At 38.5% G+C, this 22891-nt stretch overlaps 1 protein-coding gene across 1 annotated transcript in view; it reads left to right on the top strand.

Moving 5' to 3' along the window:
* Pxdnl (peroxidasin-like) overlaps window positions 1–22891 on the top strand; it is a 449058-nt gene that overhangs the window by 266863 nt on the left and 159304 nt on the right. The window contains exon 5 of the mRNA XM_013520015.1: window positions 18956–19027. Within this exon, the coding sequence (XP_013375469.1) occupies window positions 18956–19027 (72 nt within the window). The remainder of the gene's footprint in view (window positions 1–18955; window positions 19028–22891) is intronic.

Genomic DNA, 22891 nt, shown 5'->3' with positions numbered 1-22891 from the left:
CTAAATCCCCAGCCCCACAAAATAATTTTCTAATTTTGGTTTTATTGAGCTTGTTTGTATTACAAAGATGAGAATTTTGACTTCCATTCTCTTTGCAAGCTCAAGTTTCTCATTATTATTTACTTTCTGGAGAATTCACCTTTTCAGCACTATTGAATTTGTTAGGGTTGCTGATCTCTTGATCTGAATTTCTTAATGAACTGAACTTCTAGCTGTACATTGAGACTCTGACTTGAGAGCTATCATATAGTTAATATCTCCTTCCTCTTTCTCCTTTTCTTCTAGACTTCTACTTTTTCCACTTCTTCAGGAATTTCTTGATGTCTCTAGGATCCACATATCACTTTCATATTACCCTTCATTCTACGTGTTCAATCCAGATTTTTACATCTTTCTTTATTCCACAGTAGCAGAATTAAAATTTTCAATGACAAGTTTTGCTTTCATTTCTTCTCATCCACTTAAAGTAAAAAGAATCAAATCTTATTTTCATATTTTACTAAGGGCCAATTCAGTAATTAGTAATACTTTACTAATGGCCAAATAGATTTCCCATGCCAAAGTTCTCAGGCCTGTTTTGAAAAATTCCTCAGTACAGTCTTATAGTTGCATTTTATTTCCGGTCTCATTCATGTTTTCTATCACCCTTCATTTCTTCTCTTCCACCAGTAACTTTTCTCCCAGCTCTGTCCCTCTATATTACGTGACAGCTGCAGTTGCCACCTAACAGGATTTTCTGCTCCCACCATTCTGCTATCCAGCCCATTCTTTGCATTGCTGTCTTATCTCAGCCACTTTCTTCCTCATTAGCACACAGTTGCTCCATGCCGCATACAATAATGACATAGATTCTCTCCTTTGCATGTAGTTTGATCTGTCAGCTGCCTTTCATTTCCATAGTGTGTATGGTCCTCTCTGGAGGGTTTTCTGCTTTTCTGCTGTGATTTGTGCTATTTTACCATCACTAACCTTCCATCTCCCATTAACCAGTAACCAGTTCTATCTTTTCCGTTTATTAGACTTCCTGAAGACACAATGAACATGACATTGATAGCTGCCCTAATAACTTCAGTCCATAATGATCTCTATTTCTTTCTTTCTTCCAGTTCAAACACATGGCTTTACCTTACGTTTTAGAAGGTACTAGATGTGGTTTTATACTGTGATTGCTTCATGCCCACAGATCTTGATACTCACAAGTAGCCCACTCATTGAGAATAGGGACTCTGACGGGCTCTAGAATGAGCCTCAGTGCCATCTGCCTGGCTAGAGCTCCAAAAGAGCACACTGCGGCCAATGGAAACTGCAGTGCTACAGCCATCCACGGGGTTAAAATGACTGTCATGAAGCTCTCACTTGTTCTCTGTGAGAGCACCAAATATTTCTCCTTTGTACTCTAAAAGGATGAATATATCAAAGAAGCCCACGGCAAAAAACAAAGCAAGAGTCACTGACTGTGAAGTCAAGGAGAAACACTGCTAAACATGGTAGCCTTAAAGAAGTTCTTTGATGATACAGTCTTGCCATGACATGGAGATAAATTGAGGAACTACCTACACTGAACAGAATCGATCTGTTAATGTCAGCATTAATCAAAACCTCAATTACATTTCTTTTGATTTTACACCCAAACTATAAAGGAGTAGAGAATGAAAACAACTTTTTGCTTTTCGCTGTTAATTTGCTTTTAGCTGTTAATTTAGAAGGGCTAAAAACATAGTCATTAATATATTATTGATTAGATGCTGTTCTTCACAAACTGGAAACAACAGTTCCAGTGTACCAGACTGCAATTAATCTCAGCTTTTCCTCTGAAGCTACTTAAAAGCTTGTCACCAGTCTGGGAAAAGAACAAGTGCATATGAAGTTAGCCTTTGATAAAATATATTTGAAGCGATTACACATATAATAGTGTTATCACTCATCTTTGATGTGTCACACAAGCCTAGAGTAATGAATTCTGTTTTGCACTGAAGTTTAGAAATAAATCTGTTCTGGGAAAACAGTTAGACCAATCTTTAGACTCCCTGGGGAAGTCATAGTCAATTATATCTAAACTAGGTAGGCATAGGTTTTGTTGTTGAATACTTCACGTCCTTGAGCTTTATTATGCATGTCTGGATCATTGGTTTTAGACTTGTTTAAATGCAAGAAAAGCACTTTGTATAAAATATAAATATCATTTCTTCAAAGTTAATATTTCAGTAAACTATAGTATAGTGGAGGATCATATTCTGTTGCTATCATGTAGTGGGCTTCTACTACATAGAACTTCATTTAAGAATCACCTGAAGAATTTGTGAAAAATAGCAGTGCTAGGGGGCCTCTCAGTCCCATCCATTCCATAAGAATCTCCAAGAGGGAGTAACTGACAGCTACATGTAGAAAAAGAAGTTTGCCGTGCAATTATAATGTCCAACTAGTACTGAGAGTCAGTGATGAAGGGTTACATTGAATTGAAATGGATCTCTAATACTGTTCTGTTTATATATTTAAATTTTTTTTTCTTCCAAGAGAGTAGAATACAGAATATGCCAAATGTGCTAAGCTAAAATAAAAACTAGATACTAATTAGAACTCACTGAAGTGGTATTCATGATAAACAGGAGATAACATTATCAAATTGTGTGGCTTTGATAGTTTCTAGTTCTTTTCTTTGCTGGGCTTTGGTATTGAAAGTAGGGCTTGGAGGCATTTTAACTCTTCTCAGGCGCTGAGCATCTCTTTAATGCATAATTTAACAGCTTAATCGATCCCTGGTCTCAGGAAACAGTTAAAATAGCTCTGGCAGGACTTTGTTGTTAAGACATGAATTGCGATGTAGCCAGTGGCAAGAGTGAAAATGATTGTGTGACTTGAAGCAAGTTAGATTATTTCCTCGTATTTCTCACCTCATTCTGGCAAATGTGACTATTATGGTACTCTGTAGGGAATACGAATATTTAAGACTAATTTTATCTAGAAATGTATTGGAGTAGAATGTCAATTTAAAGTAAAATGAAAATCCATGAAAAAACTCGGGTTATTTATCATGGTGGATTTTCTATCAACCCTTTTACTTTGAAGAAGAAATTTAAATGAAAGTAAATCTTGGAAAGACTGTAAATTATGTCTGTCAAAGCCAGGATTCTCACAGATGCTGAGGTTTAAATGCCAGTTTATCTGGTCTATGGGTGAAGTGAAAATTAACTTCTCTTTAGAGTTGACTTGAACTTATATTTCTAATCAAAAATGGCTGTGCTATGTTTTCACAATAGAGCTCTACTTTACCCCTGGCATATTTTACATAACTTAAACAGAAGGAATATAGGATGTTTGCTTGATTGTAAATATGTGATATTGTTATTCATTTTGGAAAGATCTTTATATGAAGTTTGCTTTTAAAAATTGCATAATTTCATTTAAAAGAAGATTCAATGACATTCTTCAGAGTCAGAAACATTGGGAAAGAAAATCCACCCAAAGCCGAAGCTATGTACTTTTCATTTTTTCTTATTGAGACGAATATGTCTTATGATCCTAAATTAAAGTTTCCCATCCCAGTGGCTTAAAAATTTGCTTGTAGGATTTTAAACACTATCATATGTCTTTAGCGTGAAAACTTAAACTAGGTGAGTACTTTAAAATTTCATAAAATTTGAAATAATGGACATCTTTTAGAAATATGATACCAAATTTAACACAATTATTAAGTGACAGTCTATACCAAGTGTTTTATGTGTCTACACATATGGATAATATTCCACTCATCCTCACTGAACTCCCAAACATTGTTGAAAAATATTTTCCTCATGGCAAGTTAGGACAGTAGTTCTGGGGAGCTCTGCTCTCTCGCCAACAGTCACGCAGGGCATGCAGAGCTCATCCTCTCCCCTGTTCTCTGTGTAACTCACATCCTCAGTGCATGAAGGAGGAAAAGAGGAGGAGGATACAAAGGTGAGGAAGATATTTTCCTTACAAGGCTTTTAGCCATGAACAGAGAAGAGAAACACTGAGAGAAACATCTACATGTTTAGAGAAGGAGTGCATGGAACGTGGTGCTGGTCACCGTCTTCTGAGTCACTTTCTGGAATCATCACACATTTGTTCACCTCACTGATGTCTTTGTTCCCATCCCTACTCAACCCTCGGATTTTACCCAGCAGCTGCCGACTTCTCATACACAGTCTGAGTGAGCATATAGACAGTTTCCTATCTGCAATGTCCTGTTCTCCACATCTGCTGATTTACCTAGATTTAAGTTCCTATTTGTCTTTCAAGACACTAATCAAATATTATGCACTCCACAAAATATTTTATGATCTCTCACTCTACATTGACTGGCTCCATAATCCCACATCTCTCTGGTTGTTCTCCTTCATTACATTTTACTTATTTACACTCTTTCTTAAAATAAGGGCCATCCTGTAAGCTTCTAAAATATACAAACCTGTATTTATTTGAGAGTTACCAACTCCTAGTGTCACAGCAGACACTCAGCTAGTAGTCAATAAGTGTGTTTTGAATGAATGTGTGAAGAACGGAAGAATGGTTGTATATATAAAAAAAATTATACCTGGGATGGGGAGAAAAGTCAAGAAATCAAAAGAAATTTTTTTCTTGGTCTTAAGGACTGTGTAGACATTTTTCAGACAGAGATATGAGCAAAACACCTCACTCGAGGAGTAATGTGAGGAAAGTCACACAAGGGATTAACCTGGTTGGCCTAGAGCTTAGGGATGACGGACAGCTAGGTGCTACAGACAGTTTTGAAAGTGGGATTAAGAGTCATACTACCAAGCTCATTAAATTGCAGAGCCTCAAGAATGGGTCTGTAGACTGAGTTTTGAAACCCTGAGTTAGATTCAGGTTCAAGATTTTTCAGAGGAATGGCATCAACAAATAGTTCACTGAAAAGAAAGGTTTGTGCTAATTCAGTTTGGACGAGATATCATGCCTATATCTTGTACTCTGAATAACTACTAGGAAGACAACAATACACAGCGTATTAACTATTGTAACTGTTCTGCTAAGCTGTTTCAAAACTCTGTTTTATTGTTATTTTTATTTTTTTCTCTTTAAAAAAAAAAGAGAATTATCTTTACATTGTGGGAGAAGCGTTGGGCCAGGGGAAGACTGTGGAGAGAAAGCTGAGCCAGAGGTTATGTATGAAAGTGTCCTAAGACTAGGAGCTGGGTCAAGGCCGAGCAGTGGCCCAAATGCATCTCAGATCTTACCGACAGCCCAACAATTTGACTTCAGTTCGTGGTGAACCCCTGAAAATACGGCCAAGAAACTGAAAGAATTCTCACTCATCCATTTATCCGATCAATGGTGAGTCCTTAGTTTAAGCCAGACACTATTCTGCTCCTACAACACTGAGGTGTGAGCGCTTGCTTAGGAAAAAGACAAAATTCGAAACCTAGGTGTAGTATTTAAAAATGGAAATTGCAGTTGAGGAATACTCCCAAGTGAGGTGCTAGCCAAAGCACAAATACTTCAAAGCAGGCAGTATGGAGCATTTAGCTGCTCGGAGCATAAAAGATTTGGAAGATGGGGTTTAAGAGAGATGTTTGAAGAAGCTCTTTCTGGAAAGAGTTGTGTCATGATCTCCATGTCTCAAGAGGAGAGGGATAGAAGAGCCCCCTCCACCTTAGATAGGAGACTGCTTCCAAAGCTACAGTACGTGTCTCAGTTTCCAGGACAGCATGGGTCTGTGGTGGGGGGCAGAAGTCAGAGAAAGCCGACCAACTGCATTGCCGTCGGAGTGAAAAACAAAAACAGTGTGTGCGCTAGCCTGGCCTTTATTAGGTGTGAGAAGATGGTAAGACATGGGAAGTTTTTGAACATAGAAATAGCAAGAGGTGGTTTCCATACTTACAGGACCAGCCACTGCACTCGGGGACCAGGCTGGTGGTGCATCAGCAGGAGAGTAACTTATGAGGGTCCTAATGAGAGATGATGGTGGTTTGGCCTATTGCAGAGGGGGTGCAGGGGTTGAGACACTGTATTTGGAAGTCAGTGATCAGAGGATTTGCTGATGATTTGGATATGGAAAGTGAAAGTGAGGCACTAAGGAGAGATCCCAGGTGTTTGAAAGGATGGGGCCGCCATCATATGAGCAAGGTAGGTGATGAAGAGGTTTGACTGCCAGAGGAGGGATTGGAGAGGGTTACCAGGTGTTTGTTTGGATTAAATTTGAGATGTGCCCTGAACATTAAGGTGTCCAATACACAGCTGCTGATATGGAACTGGAGTTCATGAGAGGGCACAGGAATTTGGAATATAAATTGAGGACTTCTCAGGGTATAAACATTCTTTAAAGCCACAACACATATACATAAGATTGGTTAGGGAGTGAGTGTAGATAGAGAAGAAAAGAGAAGAGATTAATCCAAAGAACTTCAACTTTTAAGGGACTGAGAAGGTAAGCAGGGAGCAGCAAAATAGGCTGAGAGGGAGAGGCTGCCCCAAGCACTTTCACATGAAAGTAAGGCTGCTGGTTCCCTGTCTTCAAGCTTTTCTCAGACCCCCATGGTCTCCTTTGTGGTGCTAGTGCTGGGCTCTGCTCCTCCCACATTGCAATTTCTGTCCCTGAGGGGTAAGCTTGCCTGATGGGAGGAGGAGAATCCTGATCTCACGTTTCTGTTTTGCAATCGAATGTGACCTTAGTTTTAATGGCTTTCTCAAACTGATTTATATCTCACTTTCCTTTGTCAATCCTATCTATTGGAAGAAATTTACATTGTATTACTTGAGAATGTCTTCTCAAATATTGTTTATGTACAGGTACCTATTCCCTGCAATGAATGTGATCATTGTGTCCATCAAAAGTGTATTAATAAAATTAATTTAAAAATTAAAAAATTACATTGTAAATGTTTCATTTATGAGATCTTTGTAGCATGGAATCTACCTAACAGGGTCTTGAATTTTGCATTTGAAAGCTTCATCTGGTGTGGCTTCCTTCCTGACATTTTCTACTAAATGTGAAACTAATGTTTTAAAAGGAAACTAACAAGGATTATAATTTATAAATAAGTCACCTTTACCTACTGAACCCATCGTCTTATTTTTAATTATTCTCATCAAATATTTCATATAATTATTATTATTTTGCTGTTTTTCTCCCAGCATGAACTCTGACATTTCTACATTTTGCTGCCTTTATCTGAAATACACTATAATTTTTTCCATTTTCAAAGTTTTAGTAGACACATAAATTGTGCATAACTCCCCACTTGGGAGGTTTTCATGGAAATGGTCTCAGGAGGAGTCATCTGACCTGATGAATACTGTCTATTGTCACACTGTCATAAAATTATGGTGCATGAAGGAAATGTAAGATCATGTAGTTATTCTCTTGGCTTTAAATTCAACTAAAGTTTTCAGCGAGAAACTGGCTAGGTGAAAGGATATCACATACAGGGATTAGAAACCATACAACAAATGTAATGCACTGTGGAAGGGGTATAGTTACTGTTTTCCTTTTCTGTGTTCTTTTAACTTTTTTCTAGCATACTGTATCCATGAGAGAAGAGTATGGCATTACTCATACTGGTGGTTTCCTTCCTCTTTCCTTGGATATCCTTAGAGGAAGTGGGAAGCATTTTAGTGTTTTGCAGAGAGCTTGACATTGGCTGCAGAATGCTGGTACACAGTTACTGTCTCACAGCTGGTTATTATTAGCCTATATAAATGTGAGTTATATGCTTCTTTAGCACTGGTAGGAAAGAAGTATGCATGGCAGGCAAAGGGGAAAATATCCCTAACCTTGATTCCTGTCTGAAGTTTGAAACCATATATATTTTTCAATTCATCTGCTCTCTACCTCAACTTAAATACCAGAGATATCTGCTCTATACCATCTGCAATCCTCAACCACTCTGAAATGCAGTATGAGTACCCCAATATCACAGAATGATTGAAGTCAAGCAAGGAGAGAATGTAGGCATTCCGGGGCTACAAAGCTTACTCTCTTTCCTTTGATGATCCCTCACCTCCTGCAAAAGGCATGTAGGGTCTTTTTCTGTGACTTCTTTTGGGTTTACACCTGCATTCCTAATACTTAGTGCTCCTTCACTCCAGGCTCTCATTTCTTCATTTCTAGACCTATGTAGAAGCTTCTCAGCCAGTTCATTTCTTTCTCTGTTCCATTGTACTATGTTCAGGGACATGGTGCCTCCAAATTATGGCAGTGACCACACAGTTCTCTGAGCTTTAAAAGCTTCAATTTCTCTATAGTTCTTTTTTTTTTTTTGGTTTTTCTGTGGTACCAGGAACCGAACTCACGACCTTGCGCTTGCCAGGCAGGCGCTTTTGCCGCTGAGCTAAATCCCCAGCCCCCTAAGCTTCAATTACTCTAAAACAAATGGAAATCAAATGGTAGCTCAGCATCTGTCGGTAATCATAATGCAGTCTATGTCTACTGTGGAGATTTCTCTCTTCCTGTTTCCTCCATCCACACATGCAGGAGAACCTATAGATATAATAGATATGATAGAGATATGCATCTAGCCTCACAGGGCTGTGGGCAGGAGAGTAGGTAGGGTGTTTTCTGGTAAGGTAGGCCAGAGATGGAGAAAGAAAGAAGTCAAGGAGCTTATCTAGATTCTTGGCCTAAGCAATTACAAGGAAATGTTGTAATCAGCAGAGTTGGGGGGAATATGGGTGACATGGCTTACACAGAGGGATAGTCTGGACTGCAGATTTGTACATGATAAGTCTTCAATGTCTACTGGAGAGCCAAGAAGGAGGAGGGCAGGTAGTAGGGGAGGAGGGGTCAGAAACTGAGACCATGGGCTGAGCTAGACATGTAACATGGGTGTCATTGGCATCCACAAGTGCTCAAAGCCTTGATATTGGGTGGCACTGGGTAGGGAAGGGAACCTGGGTCTCAGCCCTGGCATTACAGCCCAAGATGCTGGGTAAAACAGAAGGAAGCAGCAGGGAGATCAGAGAAGAAAAGACTGCTGAGGTCGCAGACGATCTAAAGAGAGTGGCAGCCAATGAACAAAGTCCTTTGAGGAGGATGTTGTTACCAACCAGGTCAAATGCTGTTGAAAAGTCAAGGAGAGGATTAAAAATGGAGCGCTTGCTTTAGCAATGATGATAAAAGCGCACTGAGTTCTTTGTCTTGCTTGCCGTAGTGACAAGTTAAAATACGCTCCCATGAGCCTACGTCATACATTTTGCTTGCATTCATAGTTGGCTTTGCCTTTGACTTTAGTGAGGAGATTGAGAGCAAATGCTAACAGATGTCTCACAAACTTTCCCTGAGACTAAGAGATGGTGATGAGTTGATGTCCATTTCCCCCATCATTCATCTCATCCTGTGTCTCTGGGATCCTCTTCTACTTTCTTTTTTTGGGTCGTCTTCTTTATTAGTCCATGTTTGTAGTACAGAGTGTTGCATTCCTTGTGTGGCGTTGTTACATCCATTGTAACTCCCTTTGCATAGTGACATTTTCCAAATCTTTGGTCCTCTTGAGGGTCTGCCTCAGTTCTCTTCTACTAATTCTTTCCTTTTCTTCTCTGCCCATCTGTGATTGTATTCTACTATTTTGTTTTCCTTGGGCTCTGTAGTCCATCTTCCATTCTCACAGCCTTCAATCTATCTTCCACACAGAACATTATAACCATCATTCTTTGTTTAAAAAAAGAAACCAGGCTCTACGTGAGTGTTTCTGTTTCAGCACTGTTGGCATTTTGGGCTTGGTGGTGCTGGAGGGTCACCCTGTGCACTGTAGGACTTTGAGCAGTATTTCTGGCCTCTGCTGAGTAAAGGGTGAACCACCACCACCGTTGGGACAAACACATATGTTCCAGGAATTGTCAAATATTCCCTAGAAAGGCAAAATCTTTCTGAGCTAAAAACCTTTGCAACCCATTGCTGTAGCTTAACTCTCTCTCTCTCTCTCTCTCTCTCTCTCTCTCTCTCTCTCTCTCAACTTCCACATCATTGTTTAACTACTGCTGGCAATATTTATAAAACAAAAAACTCACCAAGAAATTTATTTTCCTTGGATCTTGTAACATGTCCCAGTATCTTTGTGGTGAGTTTCAAACTTCCACACTGCACACCTAGGTCCCACCTCGCTTTATCTTCCTGAAGCTTTACAGACCCCTGTGCTCCTTCTGTCCTGGCAGCTACTTGCTGTTATGTCAATGAATCATATGTTTCCATGGCTCTGTGCTTCACCTGTATTTATCCTCCCCCCTCCCTATGCCTCCTTTTCTCTTCTGCACCTAGGTGAGTAGAATTCATCTGTAAAAGTCAAAGAGTCCTTTTCTCTGAGCAAACTTTAGCTTTAAATCTGATTTAGATCCTCAGTATGCTCCTGGTATTCCTTGCATACTATTATGGTACATATCCTGCTAGACTATGGTCATTGATTTCTTGTCTTTTACCTCTTACCTGACTCTAATCTCTGAGAAGGTCAAGGATCTTGTCTTTTACTTGCTAAGCACTCAATAAATGCTTATTAACGTTTTAATATACTGAAGGATCACAGACAAGTGAAGTTACTTCTGACATGAGCAATCTACTAAGTCCAGAATGCAGGAAAGTACTATTTGAAGGTACTGTTTGAATTTAAACAGGTAAGAAAATGCTCTGAATATTAGCACTGTGAAAAACTAGACTAAGTTTAGAGATGGCAAATTTGCTTAGAAGGTAAATAGACTCAAGAACAAGGGTGAACTATATTAGTTTGACAGTAAATCTTGGAAACTCTTGCAGGCCAGCTAATAACAGTGGGAAGATATTAGTGATCTTGAGAAAGGGACTGGCATAGTCAGTGTTTTTTCAGGAAGATCCATCAGGTAATGCATTATAATTAGGCTGGAAGGAAGAGACTAAATTGGATGGATATTTTGTAGTTGTTTGTTTAGGAAGAAAACTGAAAATCTTTTCATAACACAATTAGACTATATCTACACTGTTTTAGAAGCATGCCTTTCCATAACTTCTCTAATTTAGGATTGAAATAACTTCTGCCTGAGTGAAACTTTGTAATATGATTTTTCATTGGCTTTAACTCTTGAAAAAGGGATATAATCCTTTGTGTAATAGATTTTAGCATACACTATTATTGACTTCAGCATTGGATGCAAATCAGTTGCAAGAAACCTATTTTCTTGAACTTAATGGACTATGGTAGTTCACTCAAACTTTGCTTTAAAATCAGTTAAAATTGGGCTGGGGATTTAGCTCAGCGGCAAAGCGCCTGCCTGGCAAGCGCAAGGTCATGAGTTCGGTTCCTGGCACCGGAGAAAAACCAAAAAAAAAAAAAAAAATCAGTTAAAATTTATTGTTTCTGAGATAAAGTTCTCCACTCAGATGCTGACTTAATTTCTCAATTATATGAATAATTTGGTTGGTCCAGCAGATAATGTATACTTGCTATTTGCAATAAAGCTATGAAATGCATATTTCAATCTCATCTGATGTCTGTGGAATGTTGGAGTCGTAATGATGATCTAGTCTGTGAAATTGCTCTGGTGGATACAGAGGCAGGACACAAAGATTTCCGTGGCACTTACCGCCCGGCTCCTCTTTGAGATCTCTCTCATGTGCTAGGATTGGTGAAGTCTCATTTAAACCTTAGAGGCCTGCTTCAGATTCAGACGTGCTTGGCTTATGTTTCACAGACACATCAGACACATGCAAATTCATACAGAGATACACACAAGCTCACACACACTTGTGTGCAAATGTTTCTACCCAACGGTATCTTTTTTTCTTTGTGATCTCAAGGCTTTTGAGGAAATAAAAGTTGCTGCATTTTACAAAGAGGTTGGAACACTGAATTTGTATTCCTTTTTGATTGTTCAGTTAGATACAGATAAATATAGTGCTCTTCTCTCTGCTCTCACATTAGAGTCAGGTTGCCAAGGTGATCGTACGCACAGTGGATTTGTTTTTATGTGGCTCAGTGAGTTCATGCTGAAAGCTAAATCAATACTGGCAACTTCTCACCCTGAGAATCATTCTCACTCTATTATTTTTGTTGTCATTCTATGGCCACATAGGCTTGCTCTGCATATTTGCAAGAGCTTGGGAAGATTTTTGTCCTCATTTTGGTGGCTTAATATCTGAGAAAGGTTGTGTAAGTAAACATTTACTCAGGTAAGAGCTGACAAGAAAATCGTCAGTGCTCACATGTGTGGTGCTAAAACATCCCTTTGCAATGAGAAGGATTCTTTTTGAGAAGCCCTAGGGAGAATTTGTCGGAGGTCCTCTAGGTTCATTAGTTGCTGATGACTTCCTAAGCTCTTGAGAGATTCAAATTAAGCACACACTATTACGGCTCTCACAAAGGTGGGCCTGTGTGAAGTTTGGCTTGCCTCTTTGTCAAGGAAATGTGATGCCTATTTAGGATGTTAAGCCAATATCAGTTCTAAAAGCTTTAATTAGCATTCAAACTCTCATCATATGTTTTATATTATAGATTGTGCTATAAGGTCAATGTCTTAGCCTTGTATATGCAAAGGAAATGCTTATACAAAAATGTCAGCTAGTCATTCATTTTTTCAGTGATCAAATGTATATAGAATTCCATCTGTCAAACCCTATGCTAGAAAATGGGATATGGAAATTCATTAAAGCCCAATATGGTTTCTGCCATCATGGAGCTTTGAATCTAGTTAGGGGAGACAGACGTGGATCAATAATCACTCACACAAATATAAAACTGTAACAGAGCAGTGCTGCAAGAGCCTATAAAAGGAGTCTTGACAGGGACTTCAGGGAGGACTTTCTGGAGGTGAGAGCAGTGTGGAGATCCAAAAACATAAGAAGAATTCGACAGGAAAAATGAGATGAAAATGGCTGCCTGGCCTCCTAATGCAAATGTGTAAAGAACCTTGTGGGAAAGAGCAGGGCACAAGAGCAAAGCCCAGAGTGTTACAGTGGAAAAGGGTAAGGAGGACAGAGAGAAAGGACGGAAACTAATTTTCTGATGAGAACCGGTAGGGATTTGGGTTCTGTTAAAGAACTCTATACTTATAGAACTTGAGAGCTGTATAAGGGTCTTAAGAAATCTTATGTAGGGATAGATGAATGTAGGTTGACCAGTTGTACTATTCTCGCATCACATTACTTGAGGGCATGATTAGCTCTAAGGTGGTGGTACTGGATGAAAAAATGGAATAGATGCAAGAGACAGTGAGGAGGTAGATGCAAAAAAATTGAGAGTTGGATAGTGGTGTGGTTTCCATCTCAAATGTCTCCCACAGCTCAGGTGTGGAAAACTTGTTCTCCAGCTGACAGCGCTATTGGGATATGCTGGGAACTCCAGGAGGTGCGGCCCAGTTGGAGGAAGTAGTTGGCTGTTGGGGGCAGGCCTTTCAAGGGTGTATTGAGAGCCCTCTCCCTCTCTCTTTTTGTTTCCTAGCCACCATGAGGTGGGTAGCTTTGTTCTACCACGTGTTACCCTCCATACTGTTCTTCAGGACAGGCCCAAAGCAATGAGACTGTTGGATGGAAATCTCTGAAACTGTGAGCCAAAATAAATCCTTCCTCCTGATAAGTTGATCACTTCAGGTATTTTTCCCCCTGCAATGGCACGGAACTAATACAGATAGGACCTAAGGAGTGAGGGAGAAGAAGAAATCAATGCTAGTTTTCTGAGTTGCACAAATGTATCTAAACTGGTACTTTTAATGGAAATAAGCTGCAAGTGCAGGGGAGGAAGAGGATGGATTGGATTTCAGGCATCCTGAGTTTGAGGTGCCTTTATCATATACAGAAAATATTTAGGAAGTCATTGTGTATACAAATCTAGAACTTAGAGGTAAGTGTCTGTGGGTGTAGATGAATTCACTCACATAGGCTGTGTGTGCGTCAATAAACATAAAGTGACAATGGTGCTAATGTTTTGCCTTCTATATATGAAGAGAGAGCTTCTAATCTATTTATGTACACATTTTTCAAAGTAATTGAATACATTTAAAATCCTTTCAAGCAATCATTCACATTTACTTACCTGTAATAGATGTCTAACCATGTCAGGATTGTCAACAACCTTGTAAAAACAAAGGTTGTGACAGAGGGTAGACTCACTGTATTATTAAGGCTCAAAAGAGAGTAGAAATCAAAGCCAAATCCCTCCTTGTTTGACTGGGCTAAAGCTACCACATAAATCAAACAAACCTAACTTAAAGCATCCTACCACTTTGAATTGGTTTGAGAGTTAAAAATAAATTTTGAAAAAATTTTGTTAGGAAATTTATCAAATCTTATGGACTAAAAGCTTTTTAAAGATGCCTGCACTATAATCAAATCGAACTCCCTGGGCTATCTTATTTCCCTGCAAAGAAGAAAATCTACTTTTTTGTACATTTTCCACATTCATTAATAGTGAATTCAGATACCAGTTGCTTTTCCTACTGAGTATTAGATTGAAGTCCACCAGAAAGCATCCAACCTACAGGGCATCTCTGGGTAAGTGTAGAATGGGGAGTATTTATTCTGAGGAAACATTGCTGTAATGGGGAATAAAAAGGGCACTGTGATTAGTAGGTACTTATCAGGTACAAGCTGGAAAAGAGATCATGCATTTCTTATGAATTAAAAATCAATGTTTATCAATGACTTTACTGTGGAATACAGAGCACAAATTATGCTGACTGCAAAGTGTACTTGTATGTTTCATTCTTACCATCACAGTAGCTGTGATATTGGATGACCTATTACACATTATTTTTAACCCTTAACTTGTTTCTTTGCCCTGATTTTAGTTGGCTGGACACACCAGATTTCTAGCAACTGGAAGCTGTCTTTATTCTTGCAGTAACCTCAGCCCCCGTGCAGACCATGAAGAATACAGTCAGATTATCGGTGGTGGGAAGGCTAGTGTTCATTAGAAGTGTTTACACTGAACTCAAATTTTATGATTCAAATTTTAATAAAAAGAGAGATCCTTCAAAAGAAGTTTAATAAATAGCACGGTGGAAAATTAAATGCATAGCTCATTTCTATACTAGAATATTCACTTTTAAGATCTTTTGGATTAGCCATTTGTCTTGGTTACTTTTCTCTCATTGCTGAGACAAAACACCTGATGCCCAAAATTAAGGAAGGAAAGGTTTATTTAGGTTACAGTTTGTGGATGTTTTAGTCCATACTTGGGTGGCTCCAAGGCAGAGTGGCACATGGCAGAGGGCAATTGTTCATGGCTGTGGAAGATAGCCAAAGCAACCAGAGCAAAAGGGAGGAGTAGTGGCAAGCAGCCTCTTTTCCTCCCTTACATGGTATGCAAACTATCCACCTGAAGTGGGTGTAGGAGTTACACCCATAATCCCAGCATTGGACCATGAATCAATCATAAACTCTAGAAGCCTGCCCCATGACTGCAGGAGGATTTGGGGAGATGTGAAGACACAAACCATGACACCATTGGTTGGTTCAAACAGACACCCAGCTAGTGACTTCTGTTCTTGTGGCCTGTTAGGTTATTCAGTGACAAGAATGCAGTGTTTTCATCCAGTAACTAACATTACATCTTGGAAAGCACTAACGTAGGCAAACTGCAAAACAGCTTCTGGGAGTGTTTGGGAACATGAGCTTTCTGGAGCTTGTGGCTTGGATTTTCCATCGCTCAGCTGTGTGGTCTTGAGCACTTCACCTCTCCCGGTGGAGAATCCATTTTTACACCTGAGAAACACTTTGCTCCTGGGATCCTGAGGTTAGGTTTCAGGAGATCATCTGTGCATGCCCGGTGCCTCACTCTCTGGCTGCCCTCTCTCCAGTCACGGAGACTGTTCTGCCCAGATGTTAGAAGAGGCATCTGCTGAAAGTGGACCGTGGTGCTTCCATCACTTTCAGGTATTTGAAGCCGTGCAAAAGTCAGCAAATTAATCTCATGGTACCTCCTTTTTCTCCATGAGAATACTCGCAGAGCTTTCCTTACAGTGTAGTTGTAAAGATAAAAAAATGATTAAATACATTTAAGCAAGAAGAACAATAAGCAAATCACAATTTACTTCATTGTAAACGTGAAGCCTTTGTCAGCACCTGTTCATATCCATCCTAAGATGTCTATTTGTTCTCTACATTATCAACCATGTGTAAGACGAAGAGGTTGCAAGCCAGTGATGCAGTGTATTTGACCCAAAAAGAATAATCCTATAATGGACTGCTCTCCAAGCCTTTCCTCACTGAAGTCCCAGAAACTTCCTTTTCTCTGACCTCTTGCTTCAGCACCATGCCTGCTTGGAGTCCCTCGCCTATAACTTCTTTGCCTTCCCCAGGCCCTAATCACTTCAGGATGTGTTGGACCAGCAAAGGAAACTAGTAGTTTCGTATGTAGGGTACTGTGTATGTGTGTGTGTGCATGGGTATGCTAGTGTGTGTGTATTTCAAAGTAACAAAGAAAGTTGTTTTATGCATACACTAAGGCAGTTACAACAGTGTCCCCTTGTAGCTGTTATAATGAGAAAGACCTTTGGGAAGAAAGCATGGGGTCACCAGTTGGGATGATAATATTTAGAGGTGGGGGTGCACACTGAGTTTGGGACTCAACTTAAGATAGATGTGCATCCATGTTTACAGCAGCACAGTTTGTCATAGCTAAATCTTGGAAACAACCCAAAAGCCTATCAACTGAGGAATGGATACAAAAGATGTGGTAATTTTGTACAATGCAGTACTACTCAGCTACACAGAAAGATAAACTTGAGGCTTTTATAGGTAAATGGATGCAACTAGATACCATACTCATAAGTGAAATAAATCATACCTGCAGGTGTAAATATCATATTGTCTCCTTGGTATAAGAACATAAAAGAGTAAATACAATCCAAAAGGTACAATAGCTATTGTGAAAGGGAAAGAAACTGCTTGAAAGGAAAGAAAAGCTGTGATGAGGGAAAGGAGAAAAGAAAGAAAGAAGAAAGGGAAAAGTATATATATGTGTATATCTATCTATCTATCTATATGCTATCTTGTGTGTGTATATATATATGTATATATATACACATATACATATACAAGATAGCTAAGATTACAGTACTACTAATTTCTATTGGTTTACTGAAAGGGACAGTTAATGCTTAATTTTTTGGATCAATTTTGCATGCTTATATCTGGTAAACTTAACAACTACTTTGAAGATAACAGCATGCAGTATAACAACCATTGCTAAATTCCTATCATCTTGTTTTGAAATTCTGTATCTTTTAAATTTTTTTATTTTTTATTTTCTTTAAAATTAAAATAAAAAAACCAAAAGAGGTAGTTTGAAATTATCATTCTTTCCAACTACATCCTTTTCATTCTATTGCAATTAGCATTTTTTCACATTATTTACATTAATCATCCTATCATACTGATTTCATAGGAAGAAGTGTAGGAATAAAGTAGAAGTACTCTTTTTCTTTAAAGCTTTTTATTCTCTCCATTCAAAAGTGTTTCTGACTGTGATTAGGTAAACATGCTGCATACACACAGGTAGCTGTAAAGCTTCTTTTATCTGAGAGCCCTCACACCAAGACAACTAACTTCTCAGTACTAAAGCCAAGTGTGATATGCGGTGTCCTCCCATATGGACATTCATCCTTTTCTCAGTTTAGAATGAAACTTGGCTTGTTCTTTTGCATGGGCACTTCGTGTTCAAGGTGCTTCCTGCAGACGAGTTATGCAGACTTTGTATAAAGCCATTGGTTGTACTGAGATTATTTAAAACGCTGAGATCTGAAGTTCAGTGCAGGGCATATGTTTCAGTTTCCTGAGGGAGACAGCAGCCTTACCCATAGATACCCTTGCATATTAGCAAGATTTCCTTTGCAAAGTTCTGCTGTGCACTCTGCTTTGGAAGCATTTTTCTCCACTGCTTCACAGGATTTCTTAGGGATATGCAAACTTTTCTGCCTGCAACTGCACTGGCTTGCAGAGAAACTTTCTGCAATAGCAGCTTTAGAAAAATCTCATGGCTTAGGTGTGTAGATGGTATATGGAGTCCTGCCAAGTGTTCCTTTACAGGAATTATACATACGTGCTCCTACCCTGGTATTATAATTAATTAATTTCAAATACAGTCATTTGTTGCCTAATACACTCTCTGTCAACGGTGTATCATACATAGGACAGTAGTCACATGAGATTATAGTGGAGCTGACACATTCCTGTTCTACTAATGCTGCAGCCTTTACAATGTAGTGCAGTGTGCTGATGCTAGTGTGAATAAACCTACCTCACTGCCAGTCTTAAGAGAATGTAGCACGTATAATTATGTTCACTACACACTACTTCGTAAGGATAATAAATGACTGTATTGCTGGTATATGTATTTACTATACACACTTATTTTAGAGTATACTCTTTCCACTTACAAAAAAATTAATCTAAAGTAGTCTGGAATGTTATGCTAGTAACAGCTTCGTCTCTTTCATGCTTGCATTAGGAGTCTACATGGAGCGATGGTCTTAGGTTTGCAGGAGTGTGCTCTGAAGTTTTACAACAAAACTGTCTATGACACATTTCTCAGAAAGTGTCCCTTTTGTTAAACAACTCATGCTGTCTTAATCGGTTACATCAAATATGTCATGTTGTATCCTCCAGAAAGGAAAATTCTCATTTTGAAACACTACTACAGTGTGTGGTCACTAGTAATGTGTCTTATAATGGCTGCAATCTTAGTTACTAATTTATATTCACTTTGAATTTTAATGAGTAGAAGAGTGACTTCCCCAACCATTTTGAATCTTTCTACCCAGAACAGCCCCTGAGATAGAGGTGCATCCTGACCCGCTGTGGATGAGACTAGGACCCCTTTGGAGCATCAGGTTTTTAGACCTAGGGCTGTGTGAAGTGCAAGAGATTAAGGCATTTCAGAGTTCCCAGTTTTTATATCTAATGTGTACTGGATGGAGTCAGCAAAATTCACAATTTGAGCTAAAGCTACTACTAATTCTCCCAACATTTTATTTTACTCAGCAGCACAAAGAGTAACCAACTGAACTTCCTGTCTTCCAGGTATATTCATTCTAACCAACTAGAGACACTACAGCTGGAGACATTTGGCGGCCTTCGGAAGTTAGAGCGACTGTGAGTGTGGACCCTTTTGGAGTCCTTTGTGTCTGTTTTGGATGTTCTGTTTTTGAACACGACAGAGTGCTCCGGGGATCAGGATATTTTGCTGCACGTTTATGTTACAATATAGCTGTTACAACACTTTCTATAGTTTGAAATCAATGGAGAAAACATGAATTAAAATTAATTAAAAGTAGGGAGTAAGGGATGAACAGACATGTCACAAATGAGGTCAAAGTAGTTGGAAATCTCATAGCTAAACCCGGTACAACTGAACATACACATCTGCAGCAATTTGTGACCTAGCATTTCCATTTCTGGCTACACCCTGTTGGTGGCTTAAGTGTGTACCCCAAAATTTTATGTGTTTCAAATTTAATCCAAAATTTTATATATCAGTGGTATTTGAATGTGGAACCTTTGGGAGTTAATTAAGATTAGATGGAGTCCTGAGGATGATATTCCCCAATGTGCAATAGCTTTATAAAAAGAAGAAAAGAAGTCTGATCTAGTGTGTACCTATATTCTCATCACGGCTTTATAGCTTGTCATCATGCAGAACGAGGCCCCAGCCAGATGGATATTCAGCAGATGCAGTTCCCTGCTTTTGAACCTCCCAGCCTCCAAAACTATGAGGCAAATACACTTCTATTCCTTTTAACTGCATTCTTTATTAGTATCTAGTCTCAGATATTTTGCTATAGCAAGAGACAATGAACTAATATATATAGACCACAGACATGCACATATTATGCACCCGAAGATGTGTTCTCAAGTATTTACAGTAGCATATTTTTCTGAAAGCTTGCATTGGATATGCATCTAAATGAATAACAATAAAAAGCAGAATAAAATGTCCTATACTCATAAAATGGAATGCTATGCAACAACGCATGTAGATTTCAAAAAAATTCTGAGGAAAAAATAATGTGAACACTGAAAATGACACATTTCTTAGTCTGAAAGAAATTGAAATACAAGTAGCAGGAATACACATAATATGTACAAATCAGGTAGGGGTGAATTTTGGTGAGAGGGAAGACACTGGGAAGGGCCAGAGGGAGCTTCGTGGCCCTGGCAATGTTGGGTCCCTTCTGCTTTCGCTGGGTGTCATCACACAGCTCTGAATTTGCTTACAGAACTACAAGGCATGTGATAAATGAAATTATAGCTTGGTGTGGTGGCGCACACCTGTAATTCCAGCACTCTGGAGACTGAGACAGGAGGACTGCCACAAATTTGAGGCTAGCTTGGGCTACATAATGAGTTAAAGGCCAGCCTAAAGTACACAGTGAGGCCTTATCTCAAAAAAAAAAAAAAAAAAGGAATGCAATTACATTGGTTTGGTTGTAAGTTTACTGAATGCATATGACAGTGTATCAAGTAGGAAAGTATACTGTTCTGTTTTTGTCTCTCCTGTCACCCTGCACCATTGTATGTGGACAGGAAGTCCTATGCAGGGCAGCCATGCTGCAAGATAAATGACGTGACTGGGGTTTATAGTCACGATGACTAAAAACTTCAAAAAACCTGGGGTACCAACTTTGATTCAGGAAAAAATTTTGCTGAAGAGTGAACATTGCTTTTTTCCTGCATAGCAAGACAGTCAGGAACCACCAAGAGTCTTAGCACAGAAGTTCTCATTCTCACTTTGTTGGGGATTTTTGCATCTATGTTCATTAGGAAGATGGGTCTGTAGTTCTCTTTTTTGGTTAGATCCTCCTCTGGTTTTGCTATCGGAGTAAAGGTTGCTTCCATGGATGAATTGGGGAGAATCATTTCCCTTTCAATTTAATTAAAGTGTTTGAGATGTAGTGCCATAAGGTCTTCTCTAAGTTTCTTGGAGAATTCAGTAGAGAATCCATCAAGGTCTGAGTTTGTTTTTTTTTGCTTAGTTTCTAATTACATCCTTAATTACATTGATGGTTATTGGCTTATTTTGAATCTTTTCATATGTTCTAGATTTGGCTTTGATAAGTCATATATTTCTAGGAATAGGCACATTTTTTTCTGCATTTTCCACCTTATTAGAATACAGGCTCTAGCTGGGCATGGTGTTGCATGCCTGTAATCCCAGCATGTGGGAAGCTGAGGCAGTAGGATCATTGTGAGTTCAAGACCAGCCTGGGCTACAAAAGGAGCTCAAGGCCAGACTGAACCTTTGAGACCCTATATCAAAAAAGACCAAAAAAAAAAAAAAAAAAAAAAAAAAAAAAGGAATACAGGTTCTTTAAGTAGGTATTGATGATCTTCTGGATTTCTGTAGGATCTCTTGTGATTATACAATTTTCATTCCTAATTGCATGTATTTGAGTCTTTTCTTTTCTTTTTTTGAGAAGGTTGGCAGAGGGTTTGTCAATCTGAGGGTTTGTTGGAAAAATCCAACTCTTCAATTCGTTGATTCTTTGTATTGTTTTCTTAGTCTCGATTGCATTAATTTCTGCAGTGCTCTTTATAAGTGCCTTGTTCATACAAGCTTTCAGCTTGACTTGCTTTTCTTTCTCTACAAGCTTGAAGTTGCTTATTTGGGCTTACTAATTTTTTTCTGATATGAGAGTTCACTACTATAAATTTCCTTCATAGGACTGTTTTCATTGTTTTGCATAAGTTCTGGTATGTTGTATTTTCATCATTTACTTGCAGAAACTGTCAAATTTCTTCTTTAATTTCATCTGTGACCCACTGGTTGTTCAGGAGGGTATTATTTGATTTCCATGCATTTATGAAGTTCTTGTGGTTTCTTTTGCCATTGATTACCAATTACATTGCACTTTGGTCTGATAATATGCATATGATAATTTCAATTCTTTTGCATTTATTTAAGCTTGTTTGATGAGTGGTCTATTTTGTAGAATGACTCATGTGCACCTGAGAAAAATGGCCATTCTGATGTTGTGGTGTGAAACATTCTGTAGACATCTACTAAGTCCATGTGTTCAAAAGTTTGGTTCCTTTCTGATATTTCTTTATTGATGTTTTGTCTGGTTAATTTGTCTATTTGTCACAGTGGCCTATTGAGGGCCTCCGTTACAATTGTATTAGTGCTTATTTGAGTTTTCATATCTGTTAATATTTGTTTTACATAGTTGTGTGCACAGGTGTTTGGTTCATATATATTTATGATTGTTATATCTTCCTCTTGGATTATCCCCTTTACAAGGATGTAGTGACCTTTGTTGTCTCTCTTAATCAGTCTTAGCTTGAAATCTACTGTGTCTCCAAATAGAACATGTTCTTTTGTCTGGGTTCCTGTCATACGGAATATTGTCTGCCATCCTTTGACTTTCAGTTTATGAATTTCTTTTTCAGTTAAATGTGTTTCTTGTACACAGCATATGGTTGGATCTTGCTTCTTGATTTATTCTGCCAGTCTTTTTTTTTTCTGATTGGTGAACTGAGACCATTTACACTGATGGTCATAATTGATATGTATTAATTTATCTTTGTCATACTATTTTCCTGTTATTAGTTCTCTTTCTTTCCCCTCTGTTTAATCACTTGTCTTTCTTGGTGGAATTCATTCTTTGGGGTTCATGGAGTTGTAGTCTTTGTTGTCTCTTTCCAGAATGTCCTTCAGAACATTTTGAAGTGTGGGTTTGGTAGTCATAAATTTCCTCAAGTGTTCTCTTTCATGGAAATATCCTATTTCTGCATCAATTTTGAAAGATATTTTTGTGAGATATATCAATATGTGTTGGAAGAATTTTTTCTTATAGGGCTTAAAATAATTCACTCCAAGCTCTTTTTGACCTAAGAGTTTGTGTTGAGAAGTCTGCTGTAATTCTGATGGGGTTTCCTTTCTAAGTCATTTGTTACTTTTCTCTAAGTTTTTAATATTCTCTTCTTATGTAGAATTTCTAGAATTCTGCCTATTATATG

This window comes from Chinchilla lanigera, unplaced genomic scaffold, assembly GCF_000276665.1.
Source record: "Chinchilla lanigera isolate Chin_1 unplaced genomic scaffold, ChiLan1.0 scaffold00053, whole genome shotgun sequence".
Taxonomy (NCBI): domain Eukaryota; kingdom Metazoa; phylum Chordata; class Mammalia; order Rodentia; family Chinchillidae; genus Chinchilla; species Chinchilla lanigera.
This window is presented reverse-complemented; position numbering and strand designations above follow the sequence as displayed.